Here is a 17,263-nt window from a genome sequence, read left to right as displayed (position 1 = left end):
ATCTATATAAAGGAGCGGTAAACTCTTTATTTGGGCTTCGGATGCACCTTCTTCCTCTCCTTCTGCAGGTAACCAAATCCTTCTTTCTTTCTTCTTCTTCTTCTTCTTCTCTATAAAGCCTCGAATCAATCTTTTCTTTGTGCTTGTTCATCGAAATTGTTAGAACTTTTTGTAGCTTATATGCTAATTTTTCCTTATATGGATTTCGCTGGATTGCTTTCCCCCCCTTTAATTACCATTTCTATACACGATTTCCCCTTTAAATGATTCTGCTGCTGCAGATGATTTCAAGCAAACGAATATCAGATAACTTTTGTGAACAGTATCGAATTTTTTCATGGAGTTGGTCAATTGAGTTGTAAGGTGGTTGGGATGATCTAGGGTTTTTATTTGACATAGAGACATCAATAGCAACGACTTAATTATGAGTTTTTAATAATTTTATTGGTAATTCTCCTCCTTTTTTTTTCATTTTCGTGCTGTTTATGATATAAAATTTGGGTTTCTTTGATTCTGGAATTGGTTCTATTGTAATTCAAAGCAATTCATACTTTAAAATTAAAAAAATCGAAATGATACTTGTTGATTTATGATATTAAATTGGATTTCATTAGGGTTTATATCAAGTTGTAACCTTTTTTGGAGGATTCAAGGAAGGTTTAATGTAATATCCGATTTCCTTTTTTCAATGATTGTTTTGCTAATATCCTCCAAAGAAGAGGTTCTTAACACGTAATGTGTAATTCACTTCTTTCCTCTTCTTCTGATCTCATTGAATACACCTAGGAGTCTAGATCTTCTCTGTAACAGATTATTCTACATAATTTGATATGTGTACTCTTATTTCATTCAGAGTGAGAGGTTGTTTGTGCTTATCTGCATTGCAAGAACAGATGACAAGAGGAAATGGTGTTGGTGTCAAGGGAAATAAGCGGAGAAAGATTCAACAAAGAGAGGAATCAGAGGAGTCAGATGAGGAATATAATGTGGCTGAAGATGAAGATAGTGATGAGTCAGATGAGTGCTATTCCTTAGATGGTGATGAATCAGAAGAGATATTAGCTGATTTTGGAAAGTCACGGAGGGTTGCTAGATCAAGAAACACCCGGAGGACTTCTGCAGGTAGGAAGGGGAATGAGATAGCAAAGCCTCGTAAGAGGAGAAGGGTTTCTTATACTGGTGATGATGATGATGATGATGAAGAGTTTATGTCTTTGGGTAAGAAAGCTAAGCGGATAAAGAAACCTAGGGAAAAGAAGAGGGTTTCATATACAGAAATGGATGATGATGATGATGATGATGATGAAGAGTTTATGTCTTTAGGTAGGGAAGCTAAGCAGAGGGAAAAGAAGAGGGTTTCGTATACAGAAGATGATGATGATGATGACTTTGGAGGATTAATGTTTTCAAATAGAAACCAGAGAAAGAAGCCTCAGGAAAAGAAAAGGGTTTCCTATACAGAAGAAGAAGATGATGATGATGATGCAGGATTTATGTCTTCGGGTAGGGAAAGTAGCCGGATAAAGAAGCCTGTGGAAAAAAAGAGGGTTTCATATACAAAAGATGATGATGATGAGGAGGAGGAGGATGATGACTATGCAGAATTTGTGTCTTTGGGTAGAAAGAGAAACCAGAGACAGAAACCTAAGGAAAAGAAGAGGGTTTCGTATACAGAAGAGGATGAAGATGATGATGATGATGTAGAATTTATGTCATCAGGTAGGGAAGGTAAACAGATAAAGAAGCCTAGGGAAAAGAAGAAGGTTTCATATACAGAAGAGGATGATGATGTAGAGGACTATTTGGAATTCATGTCTTCAGGTAGAAAGAGAAGCCAGAGAAAGAAGTGTCACGAAGAGAAGAGGGTTTCGTATACAGAAGAGCATGAGGATAATGATGATGCAGAGTTTATGTCTTTGGGTAAGGAATGTAACCAAGTAAACAACCCTAGGGAAAAGAAGAGGGTTTCATGTGCAGAAGAGGATGTTGATGATGATGAGGACTATGCGGAATTCGAGTCTGAGGGTAGAAACCAAATAAAGAATAGGGTTTCAGATACAGAAGAGGATGAGGATGATGCAGAATTTATGTCTTCAGGTAGGGAGGCTAACCAAATAAAGAAGCCTAGGGAAAAGAATAGAGTTTCATATAGAGAAGAAGAAGATGATGATGATGAAGAGGACTATGCAGAATTTGTGTCTACTGGTAGAAATAGAACCCAAAGAAAAAAGCCTCAAAAGATGGTTTCGGATACAGAAGCAGATGATGATGCAGAATTCATGTCTTTGGATAGTGAAGCTAACAAGATAAAGAAGCCTATGGAATTGAAGAGGGTTTCATGTACAGAAGGGGATGATGATGATGATCTTGGTAATGATGATGTTGGTGATGATGATGAAGAGGATGAAGAATTTGTATCTTTGAGTAGGGAAGGTAAACAGACAAAGAAGCCCAGGGAAAAGACATATACAGAAGAGTATGATGATGATGATGGTGATGATGATGATGATGAGGTTGATGGTAGGGAAGATAACCAGATAAAGAACCCTGAGGAAAAGAAAAGGATTTTATGTACAAAAGAGGATGATGATAATGATGATGAGGGAGAGTATGCAGGATTTGTCTCTTTGGGTAGAAAGAAGCCTCAAGAAAAGGAGAGGGTTTCAGACACTGAAGAAGATGATGATGATGATGATGATGATGATGATGATGATGATGGAGAGTTTATGTATCCAGGTGAGAAGGTAAACCAGAAAAAGAATCTTCGTGAGAAGAGGAAGGTTTCATACACAGAAGATGATTCTGAGTTTATTTCCACAAGTAACAAGTCAAACCCAATAAATGCCCCTCAAGAAAAAAGTAGGATTTCATCTGAAGAAGACAATCAAGAAGAAGAAGAAGATGAAAACGATGCAGAATTCAAGTTAAGTGAGAGTGATTTTCTTGATGATGAAGACGAAACACTAAAGATGAAAAAACCCGAGAAACCACCACAAAAAAAGAGTATCCGTGGAAGACATAAAAAGACCAAAAAGACGAAAAAGCCCACAAGGACAAAACAAAGGATTCCCCGAAAGGTAGCTTCTACTAAAGAGAAAAAGACGAAAAAGCCCACACCAGAATCCGATTCAGATTTTGTGAGTCCTCCATCATCCGACCATGAATACACCATTTCAGAAGAAGAAAGAGAACAAATGAGAGAAGCAAGGGTATACTGTGCAAATCTAAGAGCTAAATTAAGAAGCTCCTCCTCTCAAAATCAAGAAGAAACCCAAAGAAAATACCCAATAAGAAAAGGTAAAGAAAAGCTGGAAGAAAACACAAAAGATGAAATAGGAAAACAAGTTTGTGGAATCTGTCTATCAGAAGAAGCAAAAAGAACTGTTAGAGGTGTCCTAAATTGTTGTCGCCATTACTTCTGTTTCTCATGCATTATGGAATGGTCAAAAGTGGAATCCCGTTGCCCTTTATGTAAACAAAGATTTTCAACAATCACAAAAGCTGCAAAATCAGACACTGGATTTGACTCAAGAACAGTTGTCATCCCTGTTCCTGAATGTGACCAGGTTAGTAATCTAATTATTTTACTGAAATGTAAGGGTAAAATGGTCATTTATTAAAAGAATTGTTTGTTGTTGACAGGTATATGAGCCATCTGAAGAAGAGTTAAGGGGGTATCTTGACCCATATGAAAGTGTGATATGTACAGAGTGTCAGCATGGAGGGGAAGATGCATTAATGTTGTTATGTGACATATGCGATTCATCTGCACATACTTTTTGTGTTGGTCTAGGAAGGGAGGTTCCGGAAGGAAATTGGTATTGTGACGGCTGTAGGCCCACTGTTTTCGGTTCCTTAAACTCATCAGATCCTTTACCAACATCTTCCAGATCTCCCATTCCCGGAGGTTTCGATTTAAACGAATTATATGTTCCCGAAACGCCCCTCACACAACAACAACAATCTCAACCTCAATCTCAACAAACACGTGTTTTGGTTTTACCTGAACCTGGTGATTTTACACCTGCTACTACTTTAAGAGATAGGAGAAGAATACATCGCCAAATACATCATCGGTTTTTGAATAATAATAGAATGAATGATTTTGTGAATCGAAATGGAAGAAGTTCTTCAGGGATTAGGTTATTTGGGTCTCAACTTGATCAACCTCAAAGTCAAAGGGATGATCATGTTGGTGTTGCTGCTGACGTGTCATTGGAAGGTGAACATGGTGGGCCCGGTTTGGGTTTGGGTTTTGATTCAAGATTGGGATTTGGACAACTACACCCTTGTACAAATAGATCCAGCATTGGTTCTGATGCATGCAGAGAGGTGAGTCTAAGTGTTAAATGCAAGAAAATAGCATCCTACTTCCATTTCTATTCATTACAACAAAATTTTTTCTTTAAATAAGTTACATTTTTGGTCCTTGGGCGTAGCTGATTTTTGCAATTTTCGTCCCAAAAAGTTTTCTTGCTATTTTGGTTCTTGTAACATGACCATGTTCCAAATAAAATGTGACTATTAAAGTCTTTGAGGAAAGCTGATTTTTGCAATGTTGGTCCTAAAAAGTCATTTTACGTGAGACAAGGACCAAAAACGTTATAAAAACTTCAAATAAGGACCAAAATTGCAAGAGAACTTTTTGTGACCAAAACTGAAAAAATCAGCTATACTTAGGGACCAAAAACGTAATTTACTATTTTTCTTATTACGGTTTGAAAAATCCGATTTAGTTATAGCATTGTACTTTTGATCTTTTTTATATACTTCAGAAAATATACCCAAATATAGTTATGTAAATTGCTTTGCATACAGATGAAAATTTCATATTTTTGCAGGTTGTGGGACCCTCGAGAACATCGCAAGGCGGTTTTCATGCACCATATTAATTAACTATATTATATACAGCTGTCAAAGCTCAAATTTACTTGAAATATTTTCAAAAGCTGTATAAAAAAAATAACCATTATTTCCCAGTTTGATTACCCTCCCCAACCACCAAAATTCATTATTCTGTTTATCATTTAACACCATTTATACAATGGTCAACCATTTTGATAAATATCTGATGTGTACGTCGTGCAGTGGAATTTGTACCTTGTCCTCAGTTTTATATCTATATATTTTAATATGGAAAAGACCTACCAATAATCCACCTCAAAAGTAGTTGTACCCTTGTGGCTATAATTGAGCAGTTGAAACTTGAAAAGTAATGAGATTTTATAAAAATGGGTAATGATTGATGAATGTGACAATATTATTGGTCATGTTCATAAAGTTTTCTATGCTATTCTGTGCAATAGGGTTGGGCGCTATTTGAATAAGATAATGCGAGGGTACTTTTTTAGATTTTAAAAATTAGTAAGGTGGTTATTAATGTATTCTTTACGTTTATATAAAAAGTTAAATGATAAAAAATAAATAATAGTTTGATAAAATATTGTGTTTTAAAAAAATACTTAAAACTGATTGAATTGAAGTTTAAGATTGTGGTGATTTTGGATTGTTGCGTTTTAAAAGTTATAATCACAAAAATGATAAAAATTGAGATATGACTCATAAATAAATAAAAAATTGTAGAAAAAATAAACAAAAATGGATTGTTTTACCATTTGACCATCTTTTTAATTTATTTTTGGATGAGTTCATTTAGCGAAATCGCTTCTGTATTGGTATCCATTACATTTTTCTAAAGAAAACCAATAAACATTTCTTTCTTAAAATGATGTAATTTAGACCATCAAGTATCAAGTATACATACCCCGAAGGTGGACACAAGTGTCAGACGTGGCTCCAGCGACCAGCGGTTTATTTTCTGCTCCTCTTTTTTCTATTACTAGAAAGTTCCCCCCGCGTTGCGGGGTCGGAAGGTGTTGCTTTTGCGTGAAAATAAAGTACATTGCCTAAGTTGTTAGCGACAATAAAATACGTTGCCATTGTAGGAGATTTGTCCATTTACAAACGTGTAAATACAATCCAATAATTGGATAGAATTTTTAAAAACCAACCTGCTCATGCCTATAAAAAAAAAGTAATGTATAATAAAAATCATTTAAATTAATATATAATCATTATAAATCCATATTTCATAAATAAAACATCGTTAAATATTTAATAGAAATCATATTTACAAGCATGTGAAGGTAAGGTCCCTTCTCATTTTCAACACAATGACCATATTTTTTATTATGGCAGATCCTTTATAACGAACATTTAAATACCCACAACTATTAATACATAAAACAAAAAATTATTGCAACAAAATTGCACTTGATTTGACAAAAAAAATGTTTTTTACTTCAAATCAATGAATATATTAACACAATTTCAGTCAAAACTCATGGTAAATACATAAGCTACAACTTTATGTAAAATCATATAATAAAAAGAACACATACACTTCCATACTCTATAAATCTGAGGGTGATTGAGGTTGCGGTGGCTAAATGGCCCAAAAACTCGGATTAGATGTCATACATTCATCTTTCAATATCCTTTCCCGGGACAATATCAACCAAAGTGGATTTGCCAAACTGTGGAGTAATCTGTCCCAACAAAGTAAATTAAGTACAAAGACCAGATTACACATAAATGTAAACATTAGATGACACACATATAGACATAAATTCATATCATATCACACAGATACTAATCAGATATCAGATTACATACACATACAATTACAACCATTAGTTTCAACCTTGGGTGCAGCATGGTGAAAGAAAGTGAAATCAGGTGTGGGTTGAAAGTCAACATAAAACATGGAAACAAATTCATAATCTCTAATATAACACCTGTGAACAACATTTGTACCTTTATTTTTCCATTTATCAACCTTGTCCGTGATCAACAGTTGGTCGTAGGGTTATCATAATCTTATCAATGGGGAAGATTCAGCTATCGCTTCCTTGTAGAATTATCTATCTCCAAAAAACCAACAACAACAATCGGTTTTTCTGAAATGGAAAGAAAAGTGTAGAAAGAAAGCACAAAATTACCAACCTCAGAGCAGAACCTCAACGAAGATGATGGACAAGACGGAAAATCAAGGACAGGAATGGCAATTTCAATACAATTTAGACGAAGACGGTCGTTGTTGATATCAAACTTTTGTTCATAACAGTTGCCACCCGATTTCTAGATGTTAGGTGATCGCGTCGAGGACGTCTGTGTGGCGATCGGATTCTTGGCGGATGTCGAGTTTGACTAAGGAGAGACCGAATGTTGTCGCCACATGTGCATAGGGATCGGTAGCATACCTCGAGGGGTTCCAAGAACTGTAAATAAAAAAAAAAGTTGTTAAAGATTTGAGCAAATGAAGGGAAATTTGCATATGGTTTGAAACATAGTAGGGCATCCCTCAACGGGGGGTCATTGGCCAATGCCCAGACCACCGATCAAAGAAAGTTTGGGAGTATTCAACTATTTCTCTATTCAATGAAGCAATATCACAAACACTTCGTGTGCAACCTTAGATACAAATATTAGGATTGAAATGTTACCTTGTAAAAGAACCGCTCAAGTAAGGGAGCCAGGGGGCCGAGGGAGAGACAGTCGACCGAGGCGTTCCGGCCACCGGAGAGGATGCTGGAGGCCTCGGAAGTTGCGCCGCCGGAGCTGAAGATTTATCAGCGGTGATAGACCATATGTGACAGCTCTGTATATCATGTAAACCATTTCACCGCCTTTAATCGCCCCCATTTTGGAATCCGTTTTGAGTTCAAGCGGGTCTTTACTAAAGTCAGTGGAGTGGACCTATAAAGCTTTACACCAGTTTCACTCAAATATGGCTGATGGCATGATTGGATAAAAAATTAGGGCTCACTTGGGTACATACCTTCAAAATCGAAGCCAAGCATGAATTCACCTTCCATTTCTTCCTGTTTTTATTTGAAAGCGTTCAGGGAAGAGAGCAGTGGAGACGATCGAAAAAACAGTATCGGAAGCTCTGCTTGAGGCTGCAGCCGGAGAGGTGGTGGGCGGCAGGAGAAGAGAAGAAGATCACCTGCAATAGAAGGAACCAACGAAGTCTGGAAAGAGCAGGCCACGAAGAAGGAAAGAGATAGAGAAAAGAAGAAGAAGGAAACACGTGGAAAATAAAGGAAGCAGAAGAGAACACGTGTAAAGTCAAAGGCAGGAAAAATGTAAAAGAAATAGATTTGACACACTAACGACAAAAAAATGAAAAAAATAAACCACAATAGAAATAGGCAAAACAGAATTAACAAAGTTACACACAAACAAAAATAGAGGGACCGGAAATATAATTTAAGGGACCAAAATTGGCCAAAATGTCTCAGGTTTACTATTAAAACTTTTCATAACTTTAATATATATATATATATATATATATATATATATATATATATATATATAATAATAATAATAATAGGTATTAGAAAATACACGAAAGATAAAAAATGAATATAAGATTTATTTTCACTAATGTGTCTATCACTATTTGACATGACATAAGAGTTAATGAACTAGAAGGATAATGAATTTTGATCTTTGTCAATATTTAACTAATCAGGTTTTTTTTTTCATATATATTTGACCATTAAACTTGGTTGTCCTTTTCAAAATAGGGTAATATGACATTTAATTATCAGTAATATTACCTTATCATGAACATACCAAGCAGGTTTACTGGTGAAACGTATATAAAAAAACATGGTTATCTAAATATGGACAAAAACCAAAATTCATTACCTGTTTTGGTAATATTGAGTTCTTTATGTTAAGTGCAAGTAGTAAGACTCACTGATATGACATATAATCGGGCTATCAGGAGGTCATGGTTAGACATGCACAAAAAAACCGGTTCACGATCCGAACCTGTGGCCGAACCGAAAACCAGTTCATCCTTGAACTGGTCCACTGTTGAACGATCCGATGCCGAACCGAACCGCCGGTTTGTAGTAATTCGGATTTCAAGCCGTTCAAACCGGTCTAGAGAACCGATTTTGAACTGGTTTTGAACCGGTCTAGAGAACCGGTTTTAAACCGATCTTACAAATTAACCATGTATATATTACCCATAATATCCTAAGAAACAAAACAAACATTGTAAAAAAGAAGCAATTACGTCGGTTTTTTTTTGAGCTGGTTCAAGGAACCGGTTGTGAACAGGTTTATGGTGAACCGGTTTGTACTAAACCGAACCGATTTGTATAAGTTCAAATTATTTTGGTGGTGAACGGGTTTGAAACCAAACAGGTTTAAGGGTGAATCGGTGTTGACTAGAACCAAACCGGTCCACTGAACCGAACCGGTTCAGAAAAAAACCGGTTTGTGCACCTCTAGTCATGGTGTCATATCTGGAGAAGGTATAGTTAGCGTGCCCTAAAGCACACACAACCTAGCGCCTGACTAGTTGAGCCTGAACTGGGCTGGCCCAAAGACCGTATCATCTCCTCATATACATCGATCTAATTTGATCGTTTGAGTCTGCTCACTAGTTACGATCTATGATGTTGTCTAATGGTTTTGTTATCTGATGACAGCTAGGAATCAAGTCACTAACTCACTAACGACACGTACTTTAGATCTACAATCTAGATATGACACCAAGACCCGATGGCCTGATTCCATGTTACATCTGTGTGTCTTATGACTACTTGCATTTACAATAAAGAACTCAATATTACCAAAATAAGTAAAGAATTTTATTTTAACTATTTTTTTATATACATTTGAGTAGTAAACTTATTTGATTTATTCATAATAAGGTAATATCATCCATAATTACCGGTCATATTCCTCTATTTTGAACAGGTCAAACAAATTTAATGGTTAAATGTGTAAAAAAAACACGATTGTCTAAATGTGGACAAAAACATGGAACTGAAGCCAAATTGACACAACACAAAACGCATATAAATAAAGCGGTATTTTTTTGGATGTTATTGTTTATATTTTTGATTTTTTATCTTCATTTTGTTGTTTTTGTTTTTTATTTTTTTATCATTTTGTTGTTTTTTTCTTTTTTGTTGGCTGGAGCTATCATTGTATTATTTTTTTTTGTTCGGACTATCATATGTAATTTTTCTGTTCGGACTATCCATGTGTTATTTTTTCGTTTTGGATTATCATTGTGTTACTTTTTTTTTTCAGTCGAATTATCCTTATATTATTTATTCGTCCCGACTATTCCTGTGCAATTTTTTTTGTTCCAACTGTCACTATGTTATTTTTTTTTTCATTCGTACTATTATTGTCTTATTTTTTTCGTTGACTATCACTGTGTTATTTTTTTTCGTTTGGACTAACCTTGTGTTATTTTTTTGATTAGATTATCCATATGTTATTTCTTTCTTTTAGATCTATGTGTTATTTTTTCGGTCGGACTATCTCTATGTTATTTTTTCGTTCCAATTATCCCTATGTTATATTTTTGTTCGAACTATCCATTTTTTATTTTTTTGGTTCGGACTATCTCTATGTTATTTTTTTTGTTCGAACTATCATGTGTTATTTTTCCGTTCGGACTATCATTGTGTTATTTTTTTGTTCGAACTATCCCGTGTTATTCTTTTGTTGTGATTTTCGTAATTTTTTTTATCGAATGGAGTGAAGAAGGAAACTACTATCAAGTAAAACTCTTAGATCTCTTTCCCCGAAGCCTCCTATCAAGTAAGACATGTAAGTCAACTTTCTATTGAATGAGACGATGAGGGCAACTACTGAAGCATATGGTTAGTCCGAACGAAAAAATAACACAAAGATCGGATAAAAAAACTACACATGGATAGTCAAGAAGAGAAAATAACATAGAGATAATATGAACGAAAAAATAACCCGGGGATTGTCTGAACGAAAAAATAACATAGGGATAATACGATCGAAAAAATAACACAAGCATAGTCTAAATGAAAAAAATAACACAAAGATAGTCCGAACGAAAAAATAACCCAATAATAATATGTACAAAAAAAAAAATATATGGATAGTCCAAACGAAAAAAATACTGTAGGGATAGTCAGAACATAAAAGGAAATTTGCTTCCCCTTGTACCCGAATTGGTTTAAGCACTAGTCGTAGGGATACCGTACATGATATGTTTAAGGTGAAAATTGTTGAAAATCTAGCATTGGCTAGTGAGGTCCTTGGGTGGTATGAAGAGTGTTTTGGTATTAGTCGAGAGAACCAGGATTTGAGAGATGAATTTAAGGTGGTGTCAGAAGTTATTAAACCGTTTATTATTCTATCTGAGAGCTTGTCTCAGAATGTTCAGTTATTCAGAAACGAGTTTGTTGCTATGTCGAAGAAAGAGATCGAGCTGGAAGGAGCTAGTTCCAATGTTCCCATGGTTCCTGAATCTGAGCTTGAGGCATTAAAGAGGGATGTTGTGTCGTTAAAGGAAGATAAGGATATTTTGAATGGAAAAATTGCTCAAAGTCTTCATTTAGAGGATGAGATTGATATGTTGCGTGCTTAGGTTGCTTCACTAGAGTTAGAGGAAGTTGGTTTGGCGGATAAAGTTGATATTCTTAAGACCAAAAGTCGCAAATCGATGGGTGATATTGCTAATGTGAACTTGACAAATGCAGATTTACAAGCAAGTGTTACTAGGTTGATCGAACATGTGAGGAAATAGAGGACGACATGTGTTGGATATTGTTTGAAGGCATTAGTGGAGTTGTGGATCAGGTTTTTGATGGGAATCCCTTCTTTGATATGAATCATTTGTTGCAATCAATTTGTACCGATCACGGTAAACGGTTGGAATGTGAATTTATCAACCATGAATTCTCGTTGGGGTTGCCCAAAGACAAGATACTCTTTATATTCCGACCGGCTTGAACAAATGAATGATGCATTTGCCAACTTGTTTTGTGGTGATTATTTGTCTGAATGGGGCTATCTTGTTGGTTCTGTTGTTGAACTACATATCTTTGTGTCAGAGTTGGCAAGGGGTTCTAATTCAGCTGGTGGTAGCGGAGAGTAAGTTTCTTTATTTGTGGGTAATATTTTTTTTGGGAGGTGATTTGTTTTGTTTTTTGCCTATTTGGTATGTTACATCTTGAATTATTTCTAGGTTTCTTTTGTGGTTCTATGCTTGGGTAATTTGACTAATCTTTCGCTTGTACAAAATTTGGCATTTTATAGCTATCAGTTCAACTGATATCCTTTGTCTTACTATGCTATACTCTTGATTATATAACCGAGTTGTAATGGAACTTGATTCCTTTAGAGGATGCTATCTAATCGCGCTAGCCGATGACCGCCTAGTTGGTTTTTCTCTAGTTGGCCATCCTTTGACCATTTCCATTTGAGAGGCTTTTTGTAACGCTCTAAATTTTCAAACAAAATTTTCATTTTTAAAACCACATAAACACAAGCTCACAGTTTCAAAACCCCAAATGTATAATTTGTTCAAAACACAAGACAACAAAATGTTTGATAATATCCCAGAATCCTTAAAACAACATAATCTCAAACTGGTGTGTACAATCAAGCCGGCACCTTCCCGTGATCCTGAGAGGTACCTGAAACACATTTTACACAACATTGTAAGCACGAAGCTTAGCGAGTTCCCCAAAATACCATGCACAAATAATTAGCCTCTCATGGCTATATCTCAATAAGGACCCTCCGGTCATGTGTCTCAATGAGGACCCTCCGGTCTCACAGCTTGGGTCGGACCCTTGTCACACCCCAAAACCGGAACGGCGGAAACGTTCGGGGGTGGAAGACGTCATGTAAAGTATCATAACGGTGCAAAGTAGTAAACAAGCAACAACATCATCCATTGCATTAAAAGTAAATTTTTAATACATGAGTGTTCTTTCATAGTAATAAGACACCAAAATATGTAATCAAAATAAAAGACGAGTCTTGTCTGTGCTCCGTCTTCTCAAAACCTGGTCATCGTACCTGTCTACTGGTGACCTGAGAATACAAGTTATTTTGAAAGTGTAGATCAGCATAAAGCTGGTGAATTCATAAGTATTATGGTGTCATTAATTTGGAAAGCTGATATGAAAGACATGCAATTGTTGATGAAACATTTGATATAAGTGTGAAAACCCTAGAAAATCCCATATATCCTACTAGTATAAAAGGTAGTCTTCTACCAAGACCCGAATGCTTTGAAGTTTGCATTTCTGTGTAAATGAAAGTTTTTCCCATGTGACTATTTTTATAAATATATAGTCTACCTCATCGTTTATGTGAATGTGTCACAAAATAAAAGTAAAAGGGAAATTATATAATCATTTAAGTATTATCCTTTGGTACTAGGATAAACACGACATGGAAGATGTCGAATAGTATTAACCGTAGACATCCGTCGATGTGCATTTTCCCTCTGTAGCTAACAGCTGGGCGTAGAATGGTTAGTCCCGTACATATATAATAGTATCTACACATATAATATGTAATAGTATCTCATCATATAGTATCTATGTAAAAGTATCCATGTAATAGTATCTACGTAAAAGTATCCATGTAATAGAATCTCTTCATATTGTGTATGATGTATTAGTATAGACTCATGAATGAACTGACTCTGGTGTAATTCCTTGTAATAGGAATAATGTTTTGTATCCCCTAAACTATACCTATAATAGTTTATTGGAATGTAAGTTGAGTGTCCAAGTAGGTTTATACACCCTTGCTACCCAAGAGTGTTGGAAACTGAATGAAAAATGAAAGCTCTCATATCAAGACATATATACATGAAACATATGTGTATAGATATGGTTTTTAACAATAAGTTGAAAGAGGTTTTGTAAAACATTTAAAAGTTTTGAGCAATAAATAATAATGACTTGATGTCATTTTATAAAACATTTCAAAAGTAATTCCTTTGATAACCAAGTACAACATAACTGAAAACCATTGCGTTTATCACATTTTGAAGTATGTGAAATCAGTTGGTTGAAAACACAGTTATAAATCACATGTGATTGATTCTATAACATGCTGTTTTCTACTTGTATTCCCCCCCCCCCCATTAAAGCATTTAAAATTATTTAAAAGATTGATTAAGGGGGTATGAACTCACCTGAAATGAGTGATGCGATAGTAGCATCGGTAAAGGATGCTAAGTGTCAAGTGAGGACTTGGGCACCCACAATGATCCTAGTTAACATATAATAAAACATATATGTATCTAATTAGCCATTTAACAACTAATTAACCAAGTTAAAACACCCTAGGACATGGAAACACTTTGATTCAAGTGTTATAGGTACCAAAGGGTTGCATCTAAAGGTTGTATGGCATGACATTGGAGTTTATGGCCCAAGGACCACTCCTTATGGAGTTTACGGCCTAAGGTCATTACCCCCATGAGTTTACGGCCGTAAACTCATGGTACTAAGTGCCATTTGGTGATTTAAGGTCTTATGAGTCAAGATTGAACATCCAATGATCAAATCCAAGCCTTAGGAAAGCATTAGGGGCACAATAACCCTACCTAGTAGAGTTTACGGCCTAAGGACCACTTCCTTAGGTGTTTACAGCCGTAAACTCTTATGGGGAGTTGTTTTGATTGTTGTTTAAGGTCTTAAACACTTCTAGGAAGGATCAAGGTTGGCATCCAAGCTTAGGAAGGGACTAAAGTCCATTTAACCACCTTGAGAGGGGTTTACGGCCCAAGAACATCCTTGGCCGTAAACTCCTTTGTTCTTATGATTCTTGATGATTTTTAAGTGTTATCAAGTTCATATTAAGCACACAAGAAGCTAGGGCAAGTGTACTTACAAGATAGAAGCTCGATTGGGTGTTTAAGGTCCAAGAACACTAGTGTGTGTTCTTGGTGTTCTTGGTGTTTTGAAGATCTAAGTGAAAATCAACAATGAATGGATGAAATGATGTATAAACACTAGGTGATAGGTTATAACAACAAATCAAGTCAAGTGAAACTTACGTTTTCGGAAGATCGGGTGAAGAACGGGATGCTACTTGAGAGAGAATGGTAAGTGTTCTTGAGGGTGGAAGTGAGAAATGAGGGATTTGGGGAGTAAACTCATGCCTAAGGCATGAGTTCACGACCATGATAGAGTTCACAGCCCAAACTCCTTTTGTTTGGCCGTGAACACCTAACTAAGGTGTTGGTTGATCAATTGAAATCCCGGTATTCTAGAAATCACTTCCTTTTATCCTTTCTATTCATGAATAATTAATAAAATTACTCAAACGGACTTTAAACCGGCTAAAAATTAGCAGAAAAGTATTTAACTTTTAATTGAAGTGTTGGACTGTAGAGTTTGTACGAATGAAAATTTCGGGTTGTCACAACCCTCCAGTCCGGTATCTCAGTGAAGACCCTCCGGTCTCACAACTCGGTTTGGACCCTCTGGTCCTAACTCAATAAAGCACAGAAATAATATACAACATAAATTTTGGGCCCATGGGGAAAACCAGACTTATGTTGTGGGCTCAGGGGTAATTCAGTCTATTAGTTGTGGACCTATTGCATGTTGTTATTTTATTTTTGCTATTTGTTATGTATTGTTATTTTGGGGGAAACTCACTAAGCTTTGGGCTTACAGTTTTAGATTATGTTTCAGGTACCTCAGAGGATCGCGAGAAGGCGAAGGCGTGATCGTGCACATCCTCATGTTTTGTTTCATGATTTTGGGATTACTCTAATGTTTAAACTCGTTTTGAAAACTACAATGTACATAATTATGATTTTGAGTTGGTTGAAAAAGTTTAAATTTTGATGAATTTTATGAGTGTTACAAGTTGGTATCAGAGCCTTGATTTGAGTGAATTGGAGGAACACTCGTGTGAATCCAGTCTCAAACTAAGGAAAAAGTTTTTTAAAATGATTTTCAAATGGTTTTGAAAATAATCAAGGAGGATGCGATGTGTACGATCAGTCGGAGCCAGTAAGTAGACCCCAAAATACCTTACTATTATTTGATATTATAAAATGTTACAACAAGATGTTAGTGATAGGCTAGGGATTTTCTGTTGGATTAGATGTCTAAGCCCATAACTATTATTGGTATGTACTCAACCCGAGAGTAGCATGGTCCATTTGGGTTGCATAACACCAGGACAATTTGTTAGGATGGACTCTTGAGAGAAGGTTATATATGATTTATTAATATATTATAAGTTCTAATATATTAATATGAAATCATATGTTTTAATTAGTATTGATCAAGAATTAATTTGGAATTAATTTAGTGATCAAAAGAGACTAATTAAATCTATGGGGACTAATTATGGTTATTAGTTATCTTTATATGTGTTGGGCTTATGATCCATGTTGGACCAAGTTTATGTATGAATACATATAGAGTTGGGCTACATGAACCATGCATCATAAAAACCCATGGGTATGGATTTGGGTTATACCCATGACCCTTGAAATACCACACATATAAATACATATATGATGACCTAAAACTGCCACCTTGTGTGTGTGCATGTTCTTGGAGTTCACGAAGGTTTTTGGTGCATGGAGTTTCTCTCTCAAGAGTCACCTTTGTTCTAGGTGAGTTGTGATTCCATTTGAGGTGCAACACTTGGGGCACTAAGTTCTTAAAGGCCAAATGCATCAAGACTTCCAGCCACATATAAGGTATGTTACACTAACTAGCATCTTGTGTAGTTTACATCTTTGCATGCTAGTTATAGGCTTAATACCTTGGAAACTCCTTTGTATGTATAATTAGTGAAAACATAGATCCAATGTATTTAGGGTTGTATGTGCACCATAGGATGTTGTAGTATACTAAATCCCATCAGTGGTATCAGAGCCACGGGTTGTTTTCAATTATACTTGATGCAAATTGTTGAAAAAAGCTGAAAAAATCGAATTTTTTGCTGTCTGGACAGGGAACTCAACGAGTCCATGAACAAACTCATCCAACTCGTCGAGTTTGTTCTTGCACTCGACGAGTTGGACCCCCTGACAGCTTATCTTCGAGTTTTTTGGCTGGAATTGGACTAGGAACATTACCTTAAGCTGTTTTTGAACTTATAAACCTGTTTTTTATGTGGTAATGTTCATGCTAATCCAATTCGAAAGATAATTGTCAATAGATTCATGTTTTGTATTAGTTTAGTGGTTAGGTAATTACATGAAAAATTGTTTGATTTGAATTATCTTGTTCTTATGAGTTAGTTTAGATTAATAGAAAAATTATGTGATAATTTTTTTTCGATCCAAATTGATCTAAAAGTTGTTCATAAAATGTGTTTTTGTAACTTGTCCTCAAGTTATATGAAAAGTCTCATTTATGATTTTTAAAAACTCATAAGATTTCCATAAGTTATGAAAATGAAGAGTCTC

At 35.5% G+C, this 17,263-nt stretch overlaps 1 protein-coding gene and 1 long non-coding RNA gene across 3 annotated transcripts; one reads left to right on the top strand and one right to left on the bottom strand.

Annotated features, from left to right (window-relative positions):
• Positions 1-21: 21 nt before the first annotated feature.
• On the top strand, positions 22-5,141 carry LOC145126032 (uncharacterized). Of its 2 annotated transcripts, none has more exons than XM_079061434.1 (4): positions 22-68; positions 854-3,566; positions 3,643-4,332; positions 4,842-5,141. In XM_079061434.1, exons 2-4 carry the CDS (start codon positions 894-896, stop codon positions 4,890-4,892), a joined length of 3,414 nt encoding a protein of 1,137 aa, XP_078917560.1. In that variant the 5' UTR covers positions 22-68; positions 854-893; the 3' UTR covers positions 4,893-5,141. The 2 variants fall into 2 exon arrangements, with proteins under 2 accessions (XP_078917560.1, XP_078917561.1); XM_079061435.1 differs by lacking the exon at positions 22-68 and adding an exon at positions 288-447.
• Positions 5,142-6,351: 1,210 nt separating this feature from the next.
• LOC145126416 (uncharacterized) lies at positions 6,352-8,012 on the bottom strand. The gene is made up of 5 exons (XR_013716413.1): positions 7,841-8,012; positions 7,506-7,766; positions 7,006-7,280; positions 6,817-6,923; positions 6,352-6,548 (listed from the first exon to the last, which is right to left on the bottom strand). It is a non-coding gene; the product is annotated as an uncharacterized LOC145126416 (long non-coding RNA).
• Positions 8,013-17,263: the final 9,251 nt, after the last annotated feature.

The sequence above is a fragment of the Lactuca virosa genome, chromosome 7 (genome assembly GCF_052849685.1).
Source record: "Lactuca virosa cultivar CGN04683 chromosome 7, Lactuca_virosa_CGN04683_v6, whole genome shotgun sequence".
NCBI classification, from domain to species: domain Eukaryota; kingdom Viridiplantae; phylum Streptophyta; class Magnoliopsida; order Asterales; family Asteraceae; genus Lactuca; species Lactuca virosa.
This window is presented reverse-complemented; position numbering and strand designations above follow the sequence as displayed.

Bases quoted from the DNA above. Each gene is read 5' to 3' on its own strand.
- LOC145126032 (XM_079061434.1), top strand. From the start codon at position 894: ATGACAAGAGGAAATGGTGTTGGTGTCAAGGGAAATAAGCGGAGAAAG. The intron at 3,567-3,642 runs GTTAGTAATCTA...TGTTGTTGACAG, and splicing joins CTGTTCCTGAATGTGACCAG to GTATATGAGCCATCTGAAGA. The intron at 4,333-4,841 runs GTGAGTCTAAGT...ATATTTTTGCAG, and splicing joins GTTCTGATGCATGCAGAGAG to GTTGTGGGACCCTCGAGAAC.